This window comes from Temnothorax americanus, unplaced genomic scaffold, assembly GCF_048541705.1.
Source record: "Temnothorax americanus isolate GAGA-0224 unplaced genomic scaffold, ASM4854170v1 Scaffold33, whole genome shotgun sequence".
Taxonomy (NCBI): Eukaryota; Metazoa; Arthropoda; class Insecta; order Hymenoptera; family Formicidae; genus Temnothorax; species Temnothorax americanus.
In genome coordinates this window covers 213,013-239,337 of record NW_027509475.1, presented here as the reverse complement: position 1 = coordinate 239,337, position 26,325 = coordinate 213,013, and the positions used below count along the sequence as shown (strand labels likewise).

The following is a 26,325-nucleotide window of genomic DNA, read 5'->3' as shown; positions in this document are numbered from 1 at the left end:
TATTTTTTGCCTCGTATATTAACATATACTTTTATTAAGAATAAATGGAATATTTGTTACTTTTACCGCAAGATTGAAAATTATTAATTTATACTGTTTGATATATACAACCCGGAATATTCGACATACAAATAAAACGGTTTCTTCCTGAGTGGCACTGTCCTGCCATCGCATGTTACAATGTAGGAAGACATAAAGGTAAATATATGATCGTTTTTCTAGTTGCTACCAAGTCCGACAAATGGATAATGATACTTTTCTTCGAAAACAATCATCCCTTTTGACAAGTAACTTTCCTCGCAAACTCTATATCGCTGTAGTCTCTGTTCTCCATGCAACGTTTGAATTCTTAACGCGTGCAAACGCAGGAGAGCTTCCGTTCTGAGCTCGCAATCAACTTTTGTCTTCCATTGTCAGTCGTGATTCATGACGCGAATTACTAAATAAAATAATAAAGAATATATTTCAGATTATGAAAACAGCTGCAGTATATTTCAATATGCACCAAAATATAATTCAGTATTTTCTATATAAATATTTAAAGTTTAATTATATCAAAATTTTCGCAAAATTGGTATACATATGTGTACCAAAAATTTTATTTTTAGAAACATATGTATCAAATATAGATTAATGCGATGTAGGCTGCGTTCGGGAAGCGCGCTATTAGCGCTATTGCATCATTCTATCTTTATCGCTCATCAGATGTAAAACAAGGATAAAATAAGCAAATAGTACTAATAGCGTCTTCCCGAACGCACTGGTAGGCATATGTCATACATACACTTTATCATTTTATTATCCTGCGAAACGTAGAAGTTATTTTTCTTGGCAAATACAATACATATTGTGACTGAGACAATATTAAGTTGACACAAAGCAGGAAAAAATAAAGTTAGATATTATAAGAGTTTTCTATGATAGGGAAGGTTGACGGATAAAAATACACTTCTTCGGAAGCAATTCCCTTCCGACTCTTGATAAATTTACTTTCAAACTTCATCCATTTCGAGCTTACTCAATAATTCCGGACGCACGTTATTACTTATTCGTTTGACATGACTAATCAATTGTTCGCAACGCAAGCGCATTTGCGTACCGAGTTATCCTCTGACTGAGAGGTAACGCTCTGCGATCAGTGATGAAAAAGCACGCATCAGGTCGCAGTCCTGCGCGTTGTATGACGTTTCGTATGACAAAGCCATAACGTCACGAAGTGGTGCTCGCAAAAGTACACGACAATCACAGTGTAGAAATGTATCGAAATATGAATTACGAAAACGACATAAGATACACCATGCAACTAAGTCGCGGTATTTTCCGTCTATTGGGCATCTGGCCGGAAACAGAACCCTCCTTTCAAGAAAATCTCAAGAGGTTCTCGCTGATATTGAGCTGCTACTTTCTTGTTGGTTGCGAGCTAATCCCGACAATCCTGTACATACTGTTCATAGAAAAAAGAACTCGCATGAGATTAAAGCTTATATCATCCGTGATATTTGCGATACTTGCACTCATCAAGTATAGCAGCCTCTTGCTTAGCAAGAATCAAGTGAGACATTGTCTGACGCGAGTAAAGGACGATTGGCGTAATGTCGAAAGCGCGAGCGATCGTAATTCCATGATTGGTAAAGCCAGGATTGCGAGACGTTTGCTCATTATGTGCGGCATATTCATGTACACCTCCGGTTTGTATTTTCGTACATTCGTGCCGTTAAGCAAAGGAAAGTCCGTCAACGCTCAGAACGTCACGATCAGGCACTTGCCGACCCCGAGTTATTTTGTTCTATTCAACGGGCAAATCAGTCCCATTTACGAAATCGTGTTCTTTATGCAGTTCCTCTCCGGAATGATTAAGTACACCATCACAGTGGCGATCTGCAGTCTCGCCGCTCTGTTTGTTATGCATACATGCGGGCAGCTGGAAATACTGATGGCATTAACAGACAACATGGTAAATGAAACGGAGGAAGGAGATTTGAACAAGAAGCTGAGTTTGACCGTAGAATACCAGATCAAAATACGAAAGTAAGTTTTTGCTCGTATTAGTCACACTTCTATATCTGTATCTGTTTGATCTTATTATTTGTATCAAGATAAGAATCAAGAATCTGAAATCGATTGAATTTTGTATATGAAGTTACGTCACGTTAACGCGATGTGTCTTCTTTGCTTTATTAGTAACAATAAGTTCGTCTTTAATATGGCAAATAAAGATTTTCTGACAAAAAATTGTGCGCGTTCGTTTATAGTTTCTTACGATTGGTGCAGAGCACTTTGCAGTATACAAGCTTGTTGGAAGTATTGGGATGTACAATGATTATATGTTTCTTAGGATATGATACTATCTTGGTGCGTCTAAATAATTATGTAGTGATAATAGCTGGCACAATTTTACGTCTAATTGTCTATTACCACGTTTGCACGAGCGTTACTTCTATAATAACTTACGATAATTTACGTGCTCACGCGAAGGAATTATCATATGTTTCTACAGAAATAACGCTCGCGTAAAGGTAGTATATTATTTTATCACGTTTGAAGCATATTCGCTATTTCGCATACACGCGTGCTTGATAAATATAACTGTCAATCCTATAGGAATGGAAAAATCAAAATGTTATATCTATGTTCTCCTCTTTTACTCTACTTACGTCATTTGGCTTCAACATTTATATCTTTTGTTTTATTGGTGAACAACTTTCTATAGAGGTATTGTATTATAAATGTATTATTGTGATAAAATGCTTATTGGCTTCTGCACACAGGACGCGGAAACGTTTGCCGCGCGGCAAGAAGCGACGCGGTAGCCAATCAACGTGTTGCTTTTCCGTAAAAACCAAAAGTTTATTGGCTACCGCGTTGTTTCTTGCCGCGCGGCAAAGCTTTTCCGCGTCCTGTGTGCAGAAGCCATATAACGTGTTTAATAAGTAGTAGAGCACAAAATATATCAGACATTTTTTTTCTCGATTTTAATTTCATACTTCTAAATAATTTATTAATAAAACTAGGGAGAGAAATTAGCATTGACAATGTGTACATTGGCCTGGTACCATCTTCCAAATATGAAAGCACGATCATTGATATTAGTCATAGCCATATCGGTTGTCCCGATGAAACTTAGAGCCGGGAAATTCTTCGATCTTTCCATCAAAACTTTCGGTGATGTAAGTAACGTAGTAAATTTACTGGTAAAAAATGATTAACAAAAATGTGTATTATATTCTAGGTCGTTAAGACGGCTTTGACGTATTTTAATTTTATTCGGAAAATGTTGCAATTATAATTCGGCGCCTTGCACAAAAATATCTGACTTCTATTTTATATAGTTGAGCGTTATTCAGCAAAAATATTAATAAGAGAATAAAAATGTTGAACTAAAAAATGTTATGTATAACGCAAATTTTCTCTTAAAACTTACCATGAAAAAAGTGAGATACTTAACAAAATATAAATCTCCTCGATTCAAATATATTTTTTTTTATAAACGATGCATCATATCATTATATGTTGTCCGATTTTTGTTTCTGACTTCCTGTTTGCGCCGAAAACACCCCTGAACTTGCGTAAAAATTTCATGTGTACGAGCTACCACAAAATCTTTATTTGTTCATCATTAGTTCATTTCTGAATAAGAAGAAACACAATTAATATATTTAGAAGACAGCGAGATAGACAATATGTTAGATACTTCTTTCGATTTCTATTTGATAACTACAACTTGCTATTAGAACACTGACAATAAGAAAAGAAATTGGTTACATTTTTATATTGCGACTCCCATAATTATTTATATTCTCTACTTGATTCACCGTATCTCTTGCTTCATCTTTCCACAGTAAAATATTTCATTGAACACGAAGGGATCAACGTACTATCAAAGGATCAATACAACATGTGCGGTTCTCCTCCGCTCGCAATTTTTTTCCTCGCTATTTTCTCGCTACTTTCTAAAGTCGCTAGACTTCCCGTCGCGGTGATCTCTTCCTCGAACATCCCCAACAACTCTTTCGCTACCTTTCCGTGATTTACAAGAGGGGAAAAAAAGATTGCGGGTAACAATCGCCGCATCTGCCGTCAATCTCCCTCACCTCTTCCGTTCTCGTCGAAGACGCAAGCGCAGTGTCATTCACATTTTCCGCTTCATGACGGTACGTCCGATTAGTCCATCGTCGGCGTCATCAAGATCAAGTAGGTTCTCGAGTCATGCACATGAATATCCGCGATGACATCAGGCGCACCGTGCACGTTACGCGCGGTGTCTTAAACCTGATCGGCATCTGGCCGTCGCCCGATGTCACGTCCACTGTCAAAATCGTCCAGACAAAGTTGCTCAGGATCCTGTGCCAGGGCCTGCTCTACTTCATCTTCGTGCCGGGCATGTTAAAGATGTTCCTCAAAGAGTCCAACGCGCGTCGTCGCCTCAAGATGATCGGTCCCATGTGCAACTGCTTGATGGCGGTGCTAAAGCACGCGATGTTGATCTGCCGAAGCGATCGAATCAAGGATTGCATCGAGCACATCGAGGAGGACTGGACTAAGACGAGTCTGGCGCAGGACCGCAGGATCATGATGGGCAACTCGAGGATCGGACGCAACCTCGCGATCTTCTGCGTGGCCTTCGTGTACGGCAGCGGATTCTCGTATCGCACGATCGTGCCGTTATCGCGCGGAGTCATCGTCACGCCGCAGAACGTGACGATTAGGCCGATGGGATTCGCTGGTTACTACGTATTCATCGACCCGCAGAAGACTCCGGCTTACGAGATTATCTTCTCGATTCAATTTCTCTCCGGATTCGTGCAGTACTCGGTGACCAGCGGAGCCTGCGGTCTGGCAGCTCTTCTGGTGTTACACGCCTGTGGCCAGTTAAAAATTCTTATTGCCAGAATGGAGAATCTCACGCAGGCCGAATACTTCTCTGATAAGAAAGCCAACGTGGAACTGGCGGCCGTCGTGAGGCAGCATATCAGAATTAAAAGGTAACATTATTATGCCGATCGCATTGTGTGTGGGGGAGAAAATTACACAATTGCCGTTTTACATATATAAACAAAAAATTATTAAGAATGAGATGTTATTATTAATGCTATTCAGCTTTTTAAGCAAGGTAGAAGAAATTTTACAATACGTATGTTTGGTGGAAGTAGTCGGGTGCACGTTCATCTTGTGTCTTCTTGGATATTATATAATAATGGTATGCGATGTAATATTGATAAGCTTATAATATAAATCAAGAATATGTACATACATACACGGAGAGAATTTTTCGTTATATTTTACCGTTAAATTAATCCAATATATTTTATAATTTACTCTGTAATAGATATTAATATTTTTTATTATGGTAAATATTAATCAGAACAGCTCGCATAAAATTCTTCGTAATACACGTTGTCCCACAACTACCAGATTTTCACGATAAATTTTAAGAGAAAATTCTCTCTGTGTATTAAAGGAAATTAATTAATAGAAGATATTTTGATGTTCGTTCTACAGGAATGGGAAAATAACGATGCGGTGTCCATGCTAACATATACCATACTTCTCTTAACATTCATCTTTAATATCTTAATACTGTGCTTCATCGGTGAGCTTCTCACGGATCAGGTATTGATCGATAATTTGTTACTTGATCAGATTGATCAATAATTATTTATTTGTTACGTAATCGTATATATAGAACATGAAGATGTACATTACCTTCTGTACTCTCGACTGGTATCGAATCCCGCACAAGACCGCGCGCGGTCTCGTTTTGATAATCGCGATGTCTAGCATTCCCGTAAAAATCACAGCCGGAAAATTTATGGATCTATCTCTCAATAGTTTTGGCGCCGTAAGTGTGCTTCACATATTTCCATCTCGTTCGCTTAAAATGCCAGAAAAGAATTCAATGATCTTCTAGAATTCTATTAGTAATTCGAAACGATAAACCGTCATTAAACGTACAATTGTGTATTTTTTAGATTATGCGAACATCGGTCGCGTATCTAAATATATTGCGCACAACCAGCATTTAAAAGATGCAATTCGTTAGTTGAAAGAAATAAATTTCATCTGTAGAAAATCGTGCAGGATATTGAAATCTACGGATTTCAGTGTAATGTATATAGCACCATTAGTATGGTAGATCAACGCAACCATGAAAATTTCTGAATTCCTTTATCGTTATATTCATTTTTTATTACACACATATGTTGAAAGCAAAACGTATAATCTTCATATATTTTTATATTCATTATTGTGTCACGCATGTAACTTGGCATTAAACAAATTTTCGTGTCTCTGATGATGCAAAGGGTTATTTAACTGCGAGGGTAATGTATGCGTTAACATTTTACTTACGCGACATTCCGCTTACGCAGCACAAATAACATACGGCACAAATTACAGATGTCTTTACCCTTTCTGGTTCGCAAATTTAAATTTTACAAAGTCGTACGATGCCACGCGTCGCACGGCGATTCTTCTCTTTGTCCGTCAACGTTGCGTTTATCCGACAGTTTGACACGTAAAATTCGCCAACCCCTTGCGTGTAACCCGGCATTATGCGCAGACGTTTTATGCACGCAAGCGCGCTGTACACTCTGTTCTTACCACACAAAAAAAACCACCTGTCAACATATACACCTAGCCAGTCATGCTCGAGTTTCTGGTCCCGCCTGACCTGACCGTCTGTCAGTCGTGAACCCGAAATGCGGGAACGGAATTAACGGAAATTCATAGTGCTCGGGAAAAGAACGGTAATATACAAGCGCAAAATTCGTGATACAGAATTCAATCGCGTGTTAAATTTGAACTGAATAAAAGAAAGCTAATCATGGAAGGCTCGTCGAAAACGAACCGGCACGAAAACGATTTCAATTACGCCGTGCAAGTGACTCGCGTTATCCTGCGAATGATCGGCACGTGGCCGATTCCCAGTTACGCTTCCAACGTGGAAAGAATCGCGACCCGCTTGCAAAACGTCATTTGCTACTTTCTGTTCGCGTTCATCATCGTGCCGGGTCTGCTGCGGGTGTTCCTGAAAGAACACGAGTTCAAACGTAGAGTCAGATTGCTCGCGCCGATCCTAAATTGTTGGATGGGTTGCATGAAGTACAGCCTGCTCATATACCACGCGAGAGAGATTCAATCTTGCGTGAAACAGGCATGGCAGGATTGGAGTGACGCGATCGATTGGAACGATCGGCAAGCGATGCTGTCTAAAGCGAAGGTGGGCCGGAAGTTCGCGATCTTTTCTGCCGTCTTTATGTACATCGGTGGACTGTCTTACCGCACTCTCGTGCCGCTCTCAAAGGGTCGCATGCTCACGCCGATGAACGTCACGGTGAGAGCGTTGGCCTGCCCGAGCTATTTTGTGAAATTCGACGGAGAGGTTTCGCCGGCATACGAGATCGTCTTCACTCTACAGTTCTTCGCAGGATTGATCACGTATTCGGCAAGGGTTGGCGCGGCCGGATTGGCTGCGTTTTTCATCATGCACGTTTGCGGACAACTGAGCGTTTTAATCAACAAGCTGCGACGTCTCAATGACATGCCGCAGCCCGATGATCGAGCTATCGCGATATTGCTAGCTGATATCGTGGAACATCAGATAAAAATAAAACAGTAAGTCTACAAAGACAAAGGGAAAAATATTTATGTAAATAAGACATTTCTTATTAATTTTAGTAAGGTCGAATAATTACGAAACCGAATTGATATAATAAAATTAGCATGTCACATGTCATTATTGTACAATGTAGCTGTTGTATATATTCTTTCATATTATGTTTATTAGGAAAAATACAACAGATTAAAATTACAAATTGTAAAGTGAAATAACGAACTATTACACTAGTCGGCAAAGTTAAATTCTTTTAATAACATGAATGAAATAGGATGTCTCTAATTCGTACGTAAATATAAAAAAGAGAGTAAAGAGTTCGTAATACGTAACACTTTTATATTATCAATATACAATATATGTAATTTCAAAGATCGAAATTTTATACGTATTGTATAAAGCACGTTAGTCCCATTATTACATTTTAATTTTTAGCTCTTGGATTAAAAGAAAGCAATCTCATGTACAAAAAATTACGCTACAAGCAAATAAATTTTATATTTTATTTATTATAACAAACATGAATAAGTCCATATACATTAATAACAATAAAGTATTGAACCACTTTGAAGTCAGCAACTCAAAGAAACACATTAAAGAAAAAAGCCGAGTTTAATTATTAATTTTTTATATTATCATATTGTCTCTCTCATATATAATTAGAATTTTAAATAACTAATTTAAAAAAAATGTGTTTAGCCCAGTTAGAAAAACCTTATTAATTAGTGTAATTATTATGATTATGATATATAAGGCAAATACTAAACAATTATTATTTTGACAGTTTATTAAATACATTCTAATATGACATAATGCTGTAAACACAAAATTGCACAAATGTTACAATTACAACATAGATATATCGTTCGTTTACAGTTTCATGAAACAAGTAGAAGAAACTATGCGATATGTATGGTTAGTGGAAATAATGGGCTCTGCTATACTCTTATGCCTTTCGGGATACTACATTATTATGGTAAAAACGATGAACAATTTTCGCACGGCCTTTATTCATGCATAATAATTTAATTTAAGTAGATTGAGTTCAATTAATTCTAGCATAGTAATTAAAACAGTGGATGGTATTTGTCGCAAATTATTTCGCATGTATATTGCAATTGTTTTAACTTTATAGGAATGGGAAAATAGTAACTCGACAGCTATGTTAACTATGTCTGTGATGCTTACGTCATTCACTTTCTCCATTTTTACTAATTGCTACGTCGGTCAACGGTTGACAGATCAGGTAGCAAGTAACAAAATGCTTGCCGTGAAAGTTAAACAGTAACGCGTTCATGACCATTGTTAATAAAATATACTTAATTAATTCTGACAGAGCATTAGGTTTGGGTTAATGACGTCTACGACGAGTTGGCATCGTCTTAAGTACAAAAGAGCTCGTACTTTAATCCTGATAATGGCAATTTCCAATATTCCGGCAAAAATCTCGGCAGGCAGAATTGTAGAAATGTCCCTACCTACATTCAGTAACGTAAGTATAGAAGCTTGTCACATTTTCATTTACCAGTAGAAAATTATTTATCTATTTTGTTATTTCATAGATCGTTAAAACATCGATGGCATACTTTAATCTGCTCCGAAAATTCACATAATTGTGATGAAATAATTATCATAATGATATAGTATCCGTTTATAAATCTGTAATTAATACTATCTGACTGAATATTATTGGACTAAATGAATAAGATGATCAATTCTTCTTGTTTTAATCTTAATCTTTCCTTTTATCTTTCATGAATATAAAAATATTTTATAAGAAATCGGGAAAAGTTAAGCAGCACCTTTTCAGCATATTTTACACATTTACTTACAATTTTTAATTTTAAAATTAGTTACAGCAAAAGATTCAATATGTTGAGTTAATTAACAATTCGCGTATTACTGTTCAATATAACTCACGATGACCTAACGCAAAATAGACGTACTTTGCTAAGTGTCGTCTCGTGTGAATCGATCCCATCCTGTAATTATCTCGTATCGGCAAAAAATTGCACGCACGTAACTTTTGTACTAAACTTCTAACTGTACTGCGACAGAACCGCGGTGATGGAGGAGATTCACGTAGACGCGAGAACGTATATAATACAAACCGGCAGGTTTCATTGTATTTTTTTATCTGTCAGTTGCAATCATGCGACCGCTTTGCAAACAAGTGAAAGAATTTTATAGCCTATAATCAGAATTATAAAAATGATCTTCGAGCCAATATGCGACTGAATGTCTGGGTCATAAAGATAATCGGTACATGGCCGCTGAGACATTCCTGGATAGAAACGCTGTGGTACAGAGCGCTGAATGTCATCTGCTACGTGCTACTGCACTTTTCTAACATAATAAGTTCATGAATCCTATATTTTTATACATAATATAAGAAGAATCATTATCCCTTTTTGATGTTAATTATTTGGCAATCATACAAATTCTGTGTATTGTAGGAATGGGATTTTAAGCAACCTGTAAGCGGTTTAACATATTTGATACTCCTCGTTTCGCTAACATTCAACATATTCATATTTTGTTACATAGGCGAACTTTTAACGGAACAGGTATACCAGTTATTTTCCAAAACATCATTACACAACGTCCAAATCCTTCGAACTTCGAACAACGATATATTGTATAATAGCGCCAGATAATTTGAAACACTTTTCGTGACAATCATCTATAACAGAAATCTTATGACAGACTGTAAAAGTACGTGAGAGCTCGTACATGATCGATTGGCACCGGCTTCCGAAAAAAAAGAGTCTTGCCGTAATCTTGATAATATGTATGTCCAACGCAACCACCAGACTGACTGCCGGAAATATAATCGACCTGTCCATCAGCAGCTTCGGTGACGTAAGTATTATACTCATATAATTAAAAATTTTTAAATTCTACATTATCTATTAATATTTTTTAAAAAACTCAAGAATTTAATTTAAAAAAAGAAAAAAACATAACAAAATAAAAAAGATAGATATCTTTAAATTAATCGTATAAGATATTGTAACAATATAATTATCTTAAAAAGGTTAACAAATCATCTGTCGCTTACTTGAATATGCTACGAACGTTTACTACTTGAGAAGGTACGATTTGAAATGGTAGTATTTATCACACACACACACAAATGACATTAAATCCTTCACGAAACTACAGTAAACTTTATACGAGTACATTTATTCAATGAATCTTGATACTTGCGCTCCGAATAAAACAGTCGAACTATGTAATATTGCACTTTTTCAATTATTACCTGGTACTATTTGGAGATTAGACTTGTCTTCTCAGATAATATCATTAGATACGCGCACTTCAGTTATTTTATATATTAATAAACTATTGATGCTCCAATATACGAAGCAGAATAAACTACTTCCCAATGTATCTTTATAAAAATATACTTCGTTCAAATGATATTACGGGAACAATTCTACTATATTATACAACAATTTTTACAATTTGGAGAACATATCGCAAAAAAATAAGACCAAACCTTCATTTGAAAACCAATTGTAATATCATTATTTTTATATGACTCATATATAAGCATTATGTAATCTACATACATGCGTATACGTATGAAAAATCGTGTAATACCGTACAACACTTTACGCAACAAAGAAACATTTGCGATCCGTCCCGATCGCGGAAAATATCTCCGCGAAGAATGTAAATAATCTTTTCCGCTCATAATTCATGAACAGACAGGTGCAGCACCGCGTGATGAAACCTACGATCCCCCTCGCGGAAATCGAGAATTGCGTCTGCAAAGTTCACCCTTTGTGTTCCGATCGCTTTGATCGCCCCTTTCCTAGAAGGGAAGTCGCGCTGGAACAGCGCAGACGCGGCGCGCGTTTGACTTTCCTCGTTCCAACTCTCGCGCATTCCTCTCAGTGATCGTCGAACCTTCGCCAGTTCAATAATGCTAGAAACTATAATGGAAAGAACGAATCCTGTCACAACGGTCTACGAGAATGAGAAGGACATGCAGCTGAGCGTTCAGCTGAACCGTTGGATACTGCAGCCGATCGGTGTCTGGCCGAAATTAACCGAGATTTCACATATGGAGAGATACGCGTACGGGCTGGTAAACGTAATTTGCACCAGCCTGATCGGCTTCCTCTTCGTACCCTCTGCCATCTTCATGGCACTCGAAATGGATAACACGTACCACATCCTAAAACTCTCCGGTCCGTTGAGTTTTTGCCTAATGGCCGTTGTCAAGTACTCCTCGCTGATCTTCCGCGAGAACGATATTCGCACGGGTATCAAGCATATCGAGAGCGACTGGATGAACACCCAGCATCACGGCGATCGGGTCATCATGATCAGGAGCGCAAAGTTCGGCCGACGTCTCGTGGCCATCTGCGCGTTCTTCATGTACGGCGGTGCCGTGTTCTATTATCTCGCTCTGCCTTTCAGTAAGGGCAAGATCACGGAGAGCGATGGTAACCTAACGTATCGGCCGCTGGTGTATCCAGTCGCCCGGGTGATTGTCGACGCGCGACACAGTCCCGTCGCTGAGATTCTCTTCTGGATGCAATGCTTGTCGGGTTTCATAGCACACTCCATCACTGCCGGTGCCTGCAGTTTGGCCGCCGTGTTCGCGATGCACGCTTACGGCCGCCTAGAGGTTTTAATGCAATGGATTGAACACCTAGTAGACGGTCGGGAAGACTTCTGCGATAACGTGGACGAGAGATTGACAATGATCGTGCAGCAGCACGTTCGAATTTTACGGTGAGTTATTCTTCGACGAGGAGGGGGGGATCGTTGATATCTTTTCAAATTTTTATTAAACAGTGTCATTAAAACTGTAGTGAAGTGCTCTATATAATATGTATTTATAGAACACTCCAATTCATTTTTATTTGTTTACGTAACGACATTCTCTTGCGAAATATATTCTGTCCGATAATACATTCGTTACCATTCCAGTTTTATATCGCTAACGGACAAAGTACTGCGTGAAATATCTGTCGTGGAAATTGTAGGATGTACGTTAAACATGTGTTTTCTTGGATATTATACTCTCATGGTATGCATATCGTACAAAATGTACGTACCATGCGAAGCGCATTGCTATTTCGAAGCAATGTCGGAGAGCAACGTGTACGATTTACAATGGAGCCTCGAATACAGGAATCTTTACTTTCCAGGAATGGGAGAGTAAAGAGACTACAAGTTATATAACGTATATCGTTCTTCTTATATCTCTTACGTTCAATATTTTTATATTTTGTTACATCGGTGAACTTGTTGCCGAAAAGGTAAAGTACTTATAAACGAATTGCTCGCACTTGTGATAAATTAAAAGCAAACTTTATGATAAAATATATCTTCACGGTATATTTTCATAATAACTGGAATATTAAAATTCTAATAATAATAGAATTTATAAAATTTATATTTTAGAAAGTAACTCTTGGGCCGGTATTGGTATGGTTCTTATATTTAAGACCGTCTTAAGTACAATCTTAAGATGTCACTAACCAATTACAGAGCTGTATTAACATCTTCAGATATTACCTAAGATAGTCTTGAAATAATATCTGATTATATGAATACCGGCCTTATAATAAGTATAATTGTGTATCACATAAAAAAAAATAACAAAAATAATCTTGTAAACAGTGCAAGAAGGTCGGCGAAGTATCGTACATGATCGATTGGCATCTTCTATCGGGAAAAAAGGGTCTCGCTCTCGTATTGATGATCGCGATGTCCAATTCGTCGGTCAAACTTACAGCCGGAAATCTCTTTGAATTGTCCCTCAGTACTTTCGGCGACGTGAGTAACGCAGCATCAATCATATCTATCATATTTGTGTCGAGCAATGTGACTTATACATGATTCGTCCAACTGATAGGTGGTTAAAACATCTGTCGCTTACTTGAACATGCTGCGTACCTTAACTACATGAAACTTGTTCGAAGTGTCAAAATTATTAATACGACGACTAATTGCGAATAAATGCCAATTATAGTTGCCTGATGCATATCGAGAATAAAGAAAGAAATAAATATGTAGTATAAATATTTTTCTTTAAATTATCTCTTGACGCTACATATATTATTACATAAGGTAAAATCACATGTAATACAAAATACAATTGAAAATATTAGAATTTTGTTTTCATATTATTGTTATATCAGATAGTATCATTAGATGTGTATTTTTACTATATATCTCATATTTTTATATATTTTTACACATGCTTGTTGAACTACTGATGCTTCAAAACGCAAAGCAACGAGATAAAATATTTTTCAATATATTTCTATAAAAATATATTTCGTTTAAATATATAGAAAAAACAATTCTATTCTATTATAAAATAATATCTACAATTTAGAAAACATACCTTGAAGTAAGACAAAAAGCATTATTTTCTTTTCATTTAAAAACATGATATCTTTATTTTTATAAATTCGTGTAAAAGTATTTTATGTAATCTATATATATATATATATATATATGTGTATTTGTGTATGCAAAATTATATTCATCCATATACGATATTATATAATACCTTATACAAGAAAGAATCATTTGCGTTCCGTCCCGATAAATCGCGGAAAATATCTCCGCGAAGAATGGTAACTCTTTCCTTTCGTAATTCATGAACAGACAGGTGCGGCAGTACCACATAAGAAAACCTTGATCCCCCTCACGGAAATTGAAAACTGCTCACATAAAGTTTACCCTTCGTTTCCTGCCGATCGATTGATCGCCCCTTTCCTAGAAAAGAAGTCGCACGCGGAATAGCGCAGCCGCACTTGACTTTCCGCACTCGAGCTCTTGCACAATCCCATCAGTAATCATCGAGCTTTCACTGACTCAACAATGCATGAAACCGTCATCACAGAGAAGGCAAATCCAGTCGCGATCGTTTACGATCACAAGAAAGATATGCGGCTGAGCATCCAGCTGAATCGTTGGCTTCTAAAGCCGATCGGTGCCTGGCCGAAATCAACCGAGATTTCAAGTATCGAGAGATACGCGTACGCGCTGGTGAACATCATTTGCACCAGCCTGATCGGCTTCCTCTTCGTACCCTCCGCAATCTACCTGGTGCTCGAAATGGATGACGCGTACAATATCTTGAAACTTACTGGACCGTTGAATTTCTGCCTGATGGCCGTCGTCAAATACTCCTCACTGATCTTCCGCGAGAACGACATTCGCAAGGGTATCGAGCATATCGCGAGCGACTGGACGAACACTCAGCATTACGGCGATCGGATGATCATGATAAGAAACGCGAAATTCGGTCGGCGTCTCGTGACGATCTGCGCGTTCTTCATGTACGGCGGTGCCACGTTCTATTATCTCGCTCTACCGTTCAACAACGGCAAAATCACGGAGGACGATGGTAACTTGACGTATCGGCCACTAATGTACCCGGTCGCCAGGGTGCTAATCGACGCGAGACACAGTCCCGTCAGTGAGATTTTCTTCTGGATACAGTGCCTGTCGGGTTTTATCGTGCATTCCATCAGTACCGGCGCATGTAGCTTAGCCGCTGCTTTCGCGATGCACGCTTACGGCCGTCTGGAAGTCTTAATACAATGGATAGAACACTTGGTGGACGGACGGGAAGATTTGTGCGATAACGTGGATGAGAGGCTAACGATAATCGTGCAACAGCACGTTCGAATTTTAGAGTAAGTCGCTCTCCGACGAGCATCGTCGGTACTCTTGCATTCACTATATATATATATATATATATATATATATATATATATATATATGACTCTATGACATTTACTCCTCCATATATATATATATATATATATATATATATATATATGGAGGAGTAAATGTCATAGAGTGGTGTAAGTCAAATTTTTTTAAATTTTTTCTCGCGTGCATATTATAGATGCAATCTATACAATATATAAATTGCATCTATGCACACGAAAAAATGTTTTTAATTTGACTTACACCACTGTGGTTTTTACCCCTCCATATGTATCTATACAGGGCGTTGCAATTTATTTTTAATTATATAAAAACAATTAACAAAAAGTCATATTTTTCCTACAAAACATTTTCTACGTGATAACGTGTCGGTTACTTTTTAGTTTTATATCGCTAACGGACAAGATACTGCGTGAAATATCCGTCGTGGAAATTGCAGGCTGTACATTAAGCATGTGTTTTCTTGGATATTATATTATCATGGTATGCATATCGTACAAAAAGTACGTACCACGCGAAGCGCATTGCTATACTAAAACAACAGCCTAATTTACACCGATTGTTCGGTACGCGTAAAAATACTATATTCGTATCAAATCCGTATCAAATCTCGGTTTACACCGGTATAACCCGATATTTAACACGGATTTGATACGAATATAGTACGTGGTACGCGTACCAAACGGTCGGTGTAAACTAAGCCAATATCAGATTCGCGATTTATAACAGGTAAAATGTAATTCCGAATACAGGAATCTTTACGTTCTAGGAATGGGAGACTAGAGAGATGACAAGTTATGTAACGAACATTATTTTATATATATCTCTTACTTTCAATATTTTTATACTTTGTTACATCGGCGAGCTTGTTAGCGAAAAGGTAAAATCATACAGTCCTAATTTAATTCCTCCGCACCTCTGATAAATTTATATGCCAAATCTCACAAATACAATACATTTTACAGTTTATTACATGATTTTACAAAAAAAAATACGAGCAATAGAATTTTAATAATATAAAAAAAAATAAAACTCATAATCTTATAAAGTAATTCTTAATGGGTATAGAAAGTTATATTTATTCGTATAAAAAAATAATCTTGTCATTAGTGTAAGGAGATCGGCGAGGTATCGTACATGATCGATTGGCATCGTCTACCAGGAACAAGAAGCCTCGCTCTCGTGTTGATGATCGCTATGTCCAATTTATCGGTCAAACTTACCGCCGGAAATCTCTTTGAGTTGTCTATAAGTACTTTCGGCGACGTGAGTAACGCAATGTCTATCGTATCTTTTTGCGAGTAGCATGATTTACAGATTTACACATCCTTCATCCAATTAACAGGTGGTTAAGACGTCGGTTGCCTACTTGAACATGCTGCGTACATTAACTACGTAAAATTTGTCCAAGATATATTAGAAATGAATAATATAACCACTGATTGCAAATATATATATATATATATATATATATATATATAAATGTCAATTAGTTATCCGATATGTATCGAGAAAAAAAAGAAATATAAATGTAATTTTAATAAATAAGAGATTGACATATTTATTATTATTTATTAATATAAATATTGATATATTTTCTGAAAAAGAGAGTATACAAGTATGTCTCGTCTAGTTTTCTACTAAAATATGTCCCAGAACTGCACACACATCATTATACACGATATAAAATCATCCAAAGCGCAATCTAAAATACTTATAAAATTTTGTATATATTTTGTAAACTTTCATGTTACTTATTATATCGTCGCGCTTATAATTTGTAATTAAAACAAACTTTCAGCTATCAGCAGTACCCACTGCAGTAATCGTTAGATAATGCATGTATATAAACTGTAATATTTTACCTGTATGACATTCGCTTGCACGGCAACAGGAGCAAATTACCTGATTTTACCCTTTCCGACTTATAAATTTACACTTTACGAAGCGGTGTATGTACGTGCGTCACAGGGCAATTCTTTGAAACGTTGCATTCATCCGACACCTTAGCACGTATACAATTCGCTATTCGCTAGAGTCTCTTTCGCGTAACCCTGTCATTATGCGCAGACGTTTTATGCACGCAAGCGCGGCGCACACTACTCTTCCCGTAGAAAGAGAGACCGTCCATTATCACATACATCTGTCCAGTCATGCTCGAGCTTCTGGTCCCACCTGACCATCTGTCACCCGAAATGCGGAAACGGTGTTAATGCTATTAACGAAAATTCTCAACGCCCGGGAAAAAACGAAACGAGCGCAAAAATCGCGCGTTTTAAATATTAATTTAAAAACAGAAGAAGAAAGTGCAGAGCTAATTATGGGAGGTTCGATGAAGAGGAACAGTGAAAATGATTTCAATTACGCAGTGCAAGTGACTCGCATTATCATGCGAATGATCGGCGCGTGGCCAATTTCCCGTTACGCTTCCAGTGTGGAAAGAATCGCGACTCGCTTACACAAAGTCTTTTGCTACTTTCTATTCGCGTTCATCATCGTGCCGGGTCTCCTGCTGATGTTCTTGAAGGAGCGCGACTTCAAACGTAGAGTGAGATTACTCGGGCCGCTTCTGAATTGTTGGATGGGTTTCATGAAGTACAGCCTGCTCGTGTACCACGCGAGAGAGATTCAATATTGTCTGAAGCAGGCGCGGCAGGATTGGGGGGATACGGTTGATTTGAGGCATCGGCAAGCGATGTTATCCAAGGCGAGGATAGGGCGAAAATTCGCGATTGTCTCTGCCGTCTTCATGTACGTCGGCGGATTGTCTTACCGTACTGTCGTGCCGCTCTCGAAAGGACGAATGCTCACGCCGATGAACACCACGGTGAGAGCGCTGGCATGCCCGAGCTACTTCGTCAAGTTCGACGAACAGGCCTCGCCGGCATACGAGATCGTCTTCACTCTGCAATTCTTCGCGGGATTGCTCACCTACTCGGTAACGGTCGGCGCGGCCGGATTGGCCGCGTTTTTCGTCATGCACGTTTGCGGACAACTAAGTGTCTTGATAGGCAAGTTCCAGCATCTCAACGACATGCCGGAACCGAACGATAGAGATGTCGCGATATTGCTGGCTGATATCGTAGAGCATCAAATAAAAGTGAGACGGTGAGTCGACAAAAATGAACGTGATGGGGAAGATTTTTATGGAAGTGAGACGCTTTATTAATTTTGTTGAGCGCGGATAATTACTAAACGGAATTGATATAACAGAATTAGAATGTCACTATTGCGATAATTTCTTTCAGATTATGTCTACAGAAAATATAATAAAACATTTCGATTAAAATTATATAAAATTATTACAATTATCACACATACGACAAATACTATTATTTTATTTTAACAGTTTATTAAATATATCTTAATATAATGTTGTAAGCAAAACTGTATAAATAATACAATCATTAAAGAGATAAATCGTCTAATTACAGTTTCCTAAAACAAGTAGAGGAATCCATGCGATATGTATGGTTAGTGGAAATAGTTGGCTGTACTATACTTTTATGTCTTACGGGGTACTACGTTATTATGGTAATCTCGTCGAACAATTTCCGCGAGGCGGATCTTTTATCTATGCGTAATAATTTGACAGTTCTAACTGACTTTCGCATAAAAATTAATACTGAGATAGTATTTGTTAAATATTATTGTATCACAAGCTTCGTGTATTGCAACAGTGATAACTTTATAGGAATGGGAAAGTAGCGATTCTACAGCCATGTTAACTATGTCTGTGATACTTACATCTTTCGCTTTTTCCATTTTTACTAATTGCTACGTCGGTCAACTGTTGACAGATCAGGTAGCTAGCTAGTGTTGACATTCACATTACGCGCTGTCTAAATTGAACACCAACGTCTTCATAAGAACAAAATATATACTTAATTAATTGTGACAGAGCCTGAAGCTTGGGTTAATGACGTCCACGACCAATTGGCATCGTCTTCCGCATAAAAGGGCTCGAACTCTAATCCTGATAATGGCGGTTTCTAATATTCCGGCAAAAATCTCAGCGGGCAAAATGATAGAAATGTCTCTACCTACGTTCAGTAATGTAAGTTGAAATTTTGTCTCATTTTGACTTGTGTGTGCCAGTATTAAATTATATGTTTGTTTCGTTATTTCATAGATCGTTAGAACATCAATGGCGTACTTTAATCTACTCCGAAAATTCATCACATAACTTTGATGAAATTGACTGTCATAACAATTCAGTACTCAAATATTAATTATCTGTAATTAACGCCACCTTTGAAACGAATGGATAAGATAAACAATCAATACTTCTTATTTTAATGTTAATCTCTCCCTTTACCTTTTATGAACCTTAAAACATTTCATAAAAAATAAGAGAAAGTTAAACAGCATCTTTTCGGCATTTACATTTACTTAAGATTATTAACTTTAAGATTACTTGTTGCAAAAGATTCAATATTGACTTAATGGCCATTAATATTAACAATTCGCTTATTATTGATCAATACAACTCACGATCTACGATGACCTATATATAACGCAAGGTAGATGTACTTTTGTCAAAAGCCGTCTCATGTAAATCGATTCCATCCTGTAATTCCGTCCTTTAATTCCTCGAATTCGCAAAATATGCACGCACGTAATCCGTTGCACGTAACCCCCGAACTTTTAACTGCGCTGCGATAGAAGCAACCGCGGTAAAGACATGCAAACTGGCACGTTTAATCGTATTTTTACCTATCAGTTGCAATCATGCGATCGCTTTGCAAACAAGTAAGAATGTTTTTCTCCGATTCGTCCATAATGTCATAATCGAACAAACGGATTCACGGAATTCCAACTATGAGTTGGACATTAGATACACTGTGCAGGTGCATAGAACGATCCTAAAACTGATTAGTATATCATAAAAAAATAGTGATGTTGGATAATACGAAATAGTTCGTATAACCCGCTATTTTTATAAGTATTGCATTTTATACCCTACTATTTATTTCTTTCGGGAATAATATTATTATGATAAGTATATATTACTTTGAATAAAAATTTTAAACATATTACTTACATTTGTATGACATTATCATATAAAAAAGTATAAAAATATAATAAATTATATATTATATTTATTTGATTTATAATAAATTATAAGAGATACGTATAATATAATAATCATTATAAACTATTTTAAAGGGTTGTTACCCCGTTCAAAAGGTTAGCTCAGACGGTCCACGTCTGAGAATAATTTACCGTATAAGATTCGAACGTACTGTTGCACGATCATTGTCAATTTCTCATCCACGTTATCGCAGAAATCTTCCCGACTGTCTACTAGGTGTTCAATCTATTCAATCTATTGTATGAAGACTTCTAGGCGGCCAAGCTGCATGTGCCTAACCGGCAGTGATGGAGTGCTATGAAACAGACACGTCGTCTATCGGGAAAAAAGAGTCTCGCCCTCATATTGATAATGGCTGTGCCTAATACGTCGATCAAACTTACCGCCGGAAATCTCTTTGAGTCGTCTCTGAAGAATACTTTCGACGTAAGTATAATGCAACGTCTATCTCTTTGTGAATAGCATAATTTACACATCCTTCATCCAATTAATAGATTGGTTAAGATGTCGGTTACCTACTTGAACATGCTGCGTACATTAACTACTTAAAATATGTTTGAAGTATAAAAATGATTAATAAAACCACTGATTGCAAATAAATTTCAATGTTACCCGATACGTATCAAGGAAAAAGGAAGAAATGAATGTGATTTTAATAAATAGGAAATTGACATATTTATTATTATTTTATATTATTGCAATATTTTTGCTGGAAAAAAAGAGATTTTCATCAGTCTTTCTACTAAACTATGTCTTGGAGCTGCACACGTCATTACGCGATATAAAATCATGCAAACTGCAATCTGAAATATTCGAATTTTGTATTATATTATTATGTCGCGTTTGTATAATAGTTTGTAATTAAAACAAACTTGCATATGTAACGAGTTGCAATAATTGTTAGATAATATGTATATGAAAATTATAACATTTTACTTGTATGACATTCTGCTTACATAGCATATGCCGGAAATTACCTGACTTTACACTTTCTGGCTTATAATTTTAAATTTTACGATGTGATGTATGTGCCATGCATCACACAGCAGTCTTTGGCAACATTGTATTTAATCGATAATTTGGCATGTAAAATTCGCCTATTCTCTTTCGCGTAACCCCGTCATTATGCGCAGACGTTTTGTGCGCGCAAGCGTGGCGCACACACTACTCTTCCCGTAGAAAGAAAGACCATCCATTATCACATACATCTGTTCAGTCATGCTCGAGCTTCTGGTCCCACCTGACCATCTGTCATCCGTAAACCCGAAACGCACATGATTTTGATGAAATGACTATTATAGGAATATAGTGCTCGAATTGTCTGTATAATTATAGTACTCGATAGTAATCTGTAATCTATTAATTATCTGTAATTGACACTACCTTCGAAAAGACTGGATGAGATTACATAATCAATACTTCTTGTTTTAATCTTAATTTTTCCCTTTCATTTTAAGACGTTTCGTATAAGAAATCGAGTGGAGTAAATAATAAATTTTTGGCATATTTTACATTCACTTAAAATTTCTAATTTTTAGGATTAGATACTGCAAGATATATTAATCATTGACTTAATTAACAATTCGCATAATTTTGTTAATTTAATAGAATCCATGATTTATATATATACGACCTATGACCTAACTCAAGACAGACTGTTCGTACTGTCTTGCTAAAAACTGTCCCGTATGAATCGATTCTACCCTATAATTATCTCCTATCGGCAAAAAATTGCGCGCACGCAATCTTTCGTACCAAACTTTTAATTGTGCTGCGACAGAACCACCGCGCGCGGTGACAAAGACGCGACAGCTTGCATAATGAAAACTGAGTTCATCGTACTCTCATCAGTTACGATTGTGCAACCGCATCGCGAACAAGTAATCTAGGGAGAATTTATGGAGAATGTTTTTCTCTCATTTCGTTCGTATGTAATGTTATTATCGAGCAGATTAATTTACAGAATTCCATGCAACTGGATAGAACACAACATTAGCTATATCATGTACACATTGAGATTGTATTCGGCTGAATCTGAAGAAGAAAAATTTCGAGAAATCCCGAAGAAATGGACGAGATTTTTTAGAAGATTCCTCAAAATGGTTTCTGTACTTCAACCTAATATTGTAAGTGCTTTACATATTTTTGAACATGGACGTTTAAAAGTGTTTCATGATGACCGACGAGTTTTGCTTGTGATATATTTTGAGATCGATTAAATATCCGTTTATTAAATCTTAAATTCAGAAAAACTATTGTAAGTAAAATTGTTCTTAGATATTGTAAGTTATATATTGGATATATATTTTCTTGAATTATTATATAATGATATATTTACATCTATTTAATTTTTAATATGTGTAATAAGTTCATATATTCTATATGCTATCTATACTAATATATGCTATAAACGTTTACAACTTGAGAAAGTACGATTTGTGTAAATTAGATGAAACATAACGTATATAATAAAATACAAAGCATTTTCTGCATTTAAAAACATATTAAAATAAAATTATTTATTTTATATGCCTTGTGTGTGTATAAGTATTATGTAATATACATGTATAGAAAATCGTATCTTTCCAATGCAATGTAAGTAATGTCGAACAATAGCTTATGTACGAAGGAACACTTGCGATCCGTCTCGAGAAATTTCGGAAGATATTTTGCGAAAAATATAAACCGCTCCGTTCATAATTCATGAACAGACACGTGCAGTACCACACGAGGAAACCTTGAACCCTTTCATGGAAGTTAAAAAACGCGACTATAAAGTTTACCCTTCGTATCCTGTCGATCGCTTGATCGCCTTTTTCCTAGCAGGAAAGTCGCGCAGAACAGCGCATTCGTGACGACAGATTCTTTAAGTGTCAAGATAATGCATGTGTATATTTGTATATATGTGTAACATTTTCCATACATGACATTCGGCTTACGTAACTATATGCAGCACAAATCACTTATCGCGCGCAATATCATTTCTAACTCGTAAATGTAAGCTTTAGAAAATCGCATTGTACTTTACGTCGCACGACGGTTTTCTTCTTTGTTGACACGCAAACGCGGCACATATTCTGTTTTTACAAAAAGAGAGACCCTCGTCATTATACATTTGTTTGGTCATACTCGAGCTTCTCGTACTGCTTGACCACCTGTCAACCATAAAAGGACTCATATTTCGACACAAAGCGAAAATATTTCCCAATATTATTTTATAAAATATATTACAAAATTTTTATTTTGATGATATAAGAACAATTTTGCTTCATTATAAAACAATTTCTTTGGTTTGGACGACATATCTTAAGAATAAAGCATTTCTCTCAATTAAATATACGTACAGTAATAATATATGTTTCCATGCGAGTCACTTTTGAGTATTACATAATATACATGTACATATATGCGAAATCGTATTCATCCACGTATGCACATATAACATCGTGCGCTACTTTGCGCAAGGAAGAAACGTTTACTGTCTAAGTCGTAAAAAATATATCTACGAAGAACGTAGATCTCTTTCGTTCAAGAACAGAATAATTCATGAACGGAAAATGTGCAGTGCACCACACGAGGAAACCTTGAACCCTTTCACGGAAGTTAGAAAAAACGCGACTACAAAGTTTACCCTTCGTTTCCTGGCCGATCACTTGATCGCCCCTTTCCTAGAAGGGAAGTGCGCGCGGAATAGCGCAGCCGCATTTGACTTTCCGCACTCGAGCTCTCGCACAATCCTGTCAGTAATCATCGAGCTTTCACCGACTCAACAATGCATGAAACCGTCATCACAGAGAAGGCAAATCCAGTCGCGACCGTTTACGATCACAAGAAAGATCTGCAGCTGAGCCTTCAGCTGAATCGTTGGATGCTGGAGCTAATCGGTGCGTGGCCGAAATCATCCACAATCTCATGGACAGAGAGATACGCGTACAGGCTGTTGAACGTGATTTGCACCAGTTTAATCAGCTTCCTCGTCATACCTGCCGTCGTCTGCATAGTACTCGAAATGAATGACTCATACATTATCTTGAAACTTTCTGGAGCGCTGAGTTTCTGCGTACTGGCCGTCGTGAAGTATTCCTCGCTGATCTTCCACGAGAAAGACATTCGCAGGGGTATCAAGCATATCGAGAGCGACTGGATAAATACTCGACATTACGGTGATCGGATCATCATGATTAGAAGCGCGAAATTCGGCCGACGCCTCGTAGCGATCTGCGCGTTCTTCATGTACGGCGGTGCCGCCTTCTTCTATCTCGCTCTGCCGTTCAGTGTCGGCAAGATTACGGAGAGTGACGGAAACCTGACGTATCGGCCATTAGTGTATCCGGTCGCCAGAGCAATCGTCGACGTACGATACAGTCCTGTCAGTGAGATTTTCTTCTGGGTGCAATGCTTGTCGGGTTTCCTCGCGCACTCCATCACCGCCACTGGATGTAGCTTGGCCGCCGTGTTCGCGATGCACGCCTACGGCCGTATGGAAATCCTAATACGGTGGATCGAGCACTTGCTGAACGGACGGAAAGATTTGTGCGATAACATGGATGAAAGATTGGCGATGATCGTGGAGCAGCACGTTCGAGTTTTACGGTGAGTCACTTTCCGACGAGCATCTTCGATGCCTCGTCGCGCGTTCAACATATATATGTAATACCTTTGTGTAGCGTTTCAATTTAATTTTAAATTGTTTAGGAACATTTTATGAAATCCTACTTTTCTTTTAAAATATTTTTGCGCGATAATATGTCCGTTATCTTTCAGTTTTATAGCACTAATGGACAAGATACTGCGCGAAATATCTATCGTCGAAGTTGTACAGTGTACAGTAAGCATGTGTCTTCTTGGATATAATGTTATCATGGTATGCATATATAAAGTGTACAAAGAGTACATACCGCGTAAAATGCATCGCTATTTCGGAACAATATGTGCGGTTTACAACGACGCGCACAATATGTTCTCGAATGTAGAAGAGAACCTTTACGTTGCAGGAATGGGAGAGCAAAAAGACTACAAGTTATATAACGTATATTGTCCTGCTTCTATCTTTTACGTTCAATATTTTTATATATTGTTACCTCGGCGAACTTGTTGCCGAAAAGGTAAAAAGTCCTAATAGTCGTAACATTCCTTTGTTAGATAAATTTAATGGCAAATCTTGCAAGCACATTTCTCTTCATGGTATACTTTTATAATAGAGAGCAGGAGTGTTATATTTCTATAATAATAATAAAATTTAAGAAATTTAGAATTTAATTTAGAAAGCAATTCTTAGCGACGTAAGCATAGTTATGTTTTGTATTAAAAAATAAGTAAAATTCATTAATAACAATTCTGCAAACAGTGCAAGAAGATCAGCGAGGTATCGTACATGATCGATTGGTATCGTTTATCAGGAAGAAAAGGCCTCGATGTCGTGTTGATGATCGCTATGTCCAATGCATCGATTAAATTTACCGCTGGAAATCTCTTCGAATTGTCCTTCAGTACCTTCAGCGACGTGAGTAACGCGATGTCAATGTCTATCGTATCTATTTGCGAGCAGCAAATGACTTACGTGTTGCTCATCCAACTTGTAGGTGATTAAGACATCAGTCGCCTATTTTAACATGCTGCGTACATTAAATATATAAAACTTGTTCAAAAGATAAAAATTATTAATGCAACCACTGATTGCAAATCAATTTATTATTTGATATGTATCAACAGAGAAATGGTTTTAAGAAAGAAAGACATGGCATTTAAGAAAGATATGGCATGAAAATTTCCAATAACAAATAAAATGTAAATTATTACTAACTGATGTAGTGATATAGTTGATTCTTGTCGCATTAATAAAAAAGCACATTTTTATTCCTTAATAACGTCATTGTACACATACTAATATATCTCATTTCGTGTT

The 26,325-nt window shown here is 37.0% G+C and overlaps 4 protein-coding genes across 8 annotated transcripts; all 4 read left to right on the top strand.

Moving 5' to 3' along the window:
* Positions 1–584: 584 nt before the first annotated feature.
* On the top strand, positions 585–3,438 carry LOC143901282 (odorant receptor 4-like). 2 transcript variants are annotated; one of them, XM_077413438.1, is made up of 5 exons: positions 595–2,028; positions 2,253–2,352; positions 2,602–2,712; positions 3,012–3,167; positions 3,230–3,438. In XM_077413438.1, exons 1-5 carry the CDS (start codon positions 1,256–1,258, stop codon positions 3,284–3,286), a joined length of 1,197 nt encoding a protein of 398 aa, XP_077269564.1. In that variant the 5' UTR covers positions 595–1,255; the 3' UTR covers positions 3,287–3,438. The 2 variants fall into 2 exon arrangements, with proteins under 2 accessions (XP_077269565.1, XP_077269564.1); XM_077413439.1 differs by lacking the exon at positions 2,602–2,712 and having other exon boundaries at positions 585–2,028.
* Positions 3,439–3,851: 413 nt separating this feature from the next.
* On the top strand, positions 3,852–13,998 carry LOC143901383 (uncharacterized). The gene is made up of 15 exons (XM_077413651.1): positions 3,852–4,982; positions 5,098–5,197; positions 5,500–5,610; positions 7,154–7,614; positions 8,489–8,588; positions 8,748–8,858; positions 8,949–9,104; positions 10,069–10,179; positions 10,319–10,474; positions 10,650–10,690; positions 11,483–12,361; positions 12,560–12,659; positions 12,781–12,891; positions 13,256–13,411; positions 13,491–13,998. The coding sequence occupies exons 1-15, from the start codon at positions 4,207–4,209 to the stop codon at positions 13,542–13,544; spliced, it is 3,423 nt and encodes a 1,140-aa protein (XP_077269777.1). The 5' UTR covers positions 3,852–4,206; the 3' UTR covers positions 13,545–13,998.
* Positions 13,999–14,162: 164 nt separating this feature from the next.
* On the top strand, positions 14,163–16,868 carry LOC143901336 (odorant receptor 4-like). Its single transcript, XM_077413548.1, has 5 exons — positions 14,163–15,288; positions 15,709–15,808; positions 16,095–16,205; positions 16,436–16,591; positions 16,671–16,868. Exons 1-5 carry the CDS (start codon positions 14,468–14,470, stop codon positions 16,722–16,724), a joined length of 1,242 nt encoding a protein of 413 aa, XP_077269674.1. The 5' UTR covers positions 14,163–14,467; the 3' UTR covers positions 16,725–16,868.
* A 56-nt stretch (positions 16,869–16,924) lies between these two features.
* LOC143901335 (odorant receptor 43a-like) lies at positions 16,925–26,287 on the top strand. Of its 4 annotated transcripts, none has more exons than XM_077413543.1 (5): positions 16,925–18,433; positions 18,760–18,859; positions 19,020–19,130; positions 19,227–19,382; positions 19,458–20,055. In XM_077413543.1, exons 1-5 carry the CDS (start codon positions 17,538–17,540, stop codon positions 19,509–19,511), a joined length of 1,317 nt encoding a protein of 438 aa, XP_077269669.1. In that variant the 5' UTR covers positions 16,925–17,537; the 3' UTR covers positions 19,512–20,055. The 4 variants fall into 4 exon arrangements, with proteins under 4 accessions (XP_077269669.1, XP_077269670.1, XP_077269673.1 ...); XM_077413545.1 differs by lacking the exons at positions 16,925–18,433; positions 18,760–18,859; positions 19,020–19,130; positions 19,227–19,382; positions 19,458–20,055 and adding exons at positions 20,423–25,013; positions 25,185–25,284; positions 25,415–25,525; positions 25,768–25,923; positions 26,003–26,286; XM_077413544.1 differs by lacking the exons at positions 16,925–18,433; positions 18,760–18,859; positions 19,020–19,130; positions 19,227–19,382; positions 19,458–20,055 and adding exons at positions 20,417–25,013; positions 25,185–25,284; positions 25,415–25,525; positions 25,768–26,287.
* The last annotated feature ends 38 nt before the right edge of the window (positions 26,288–26,325 follow it).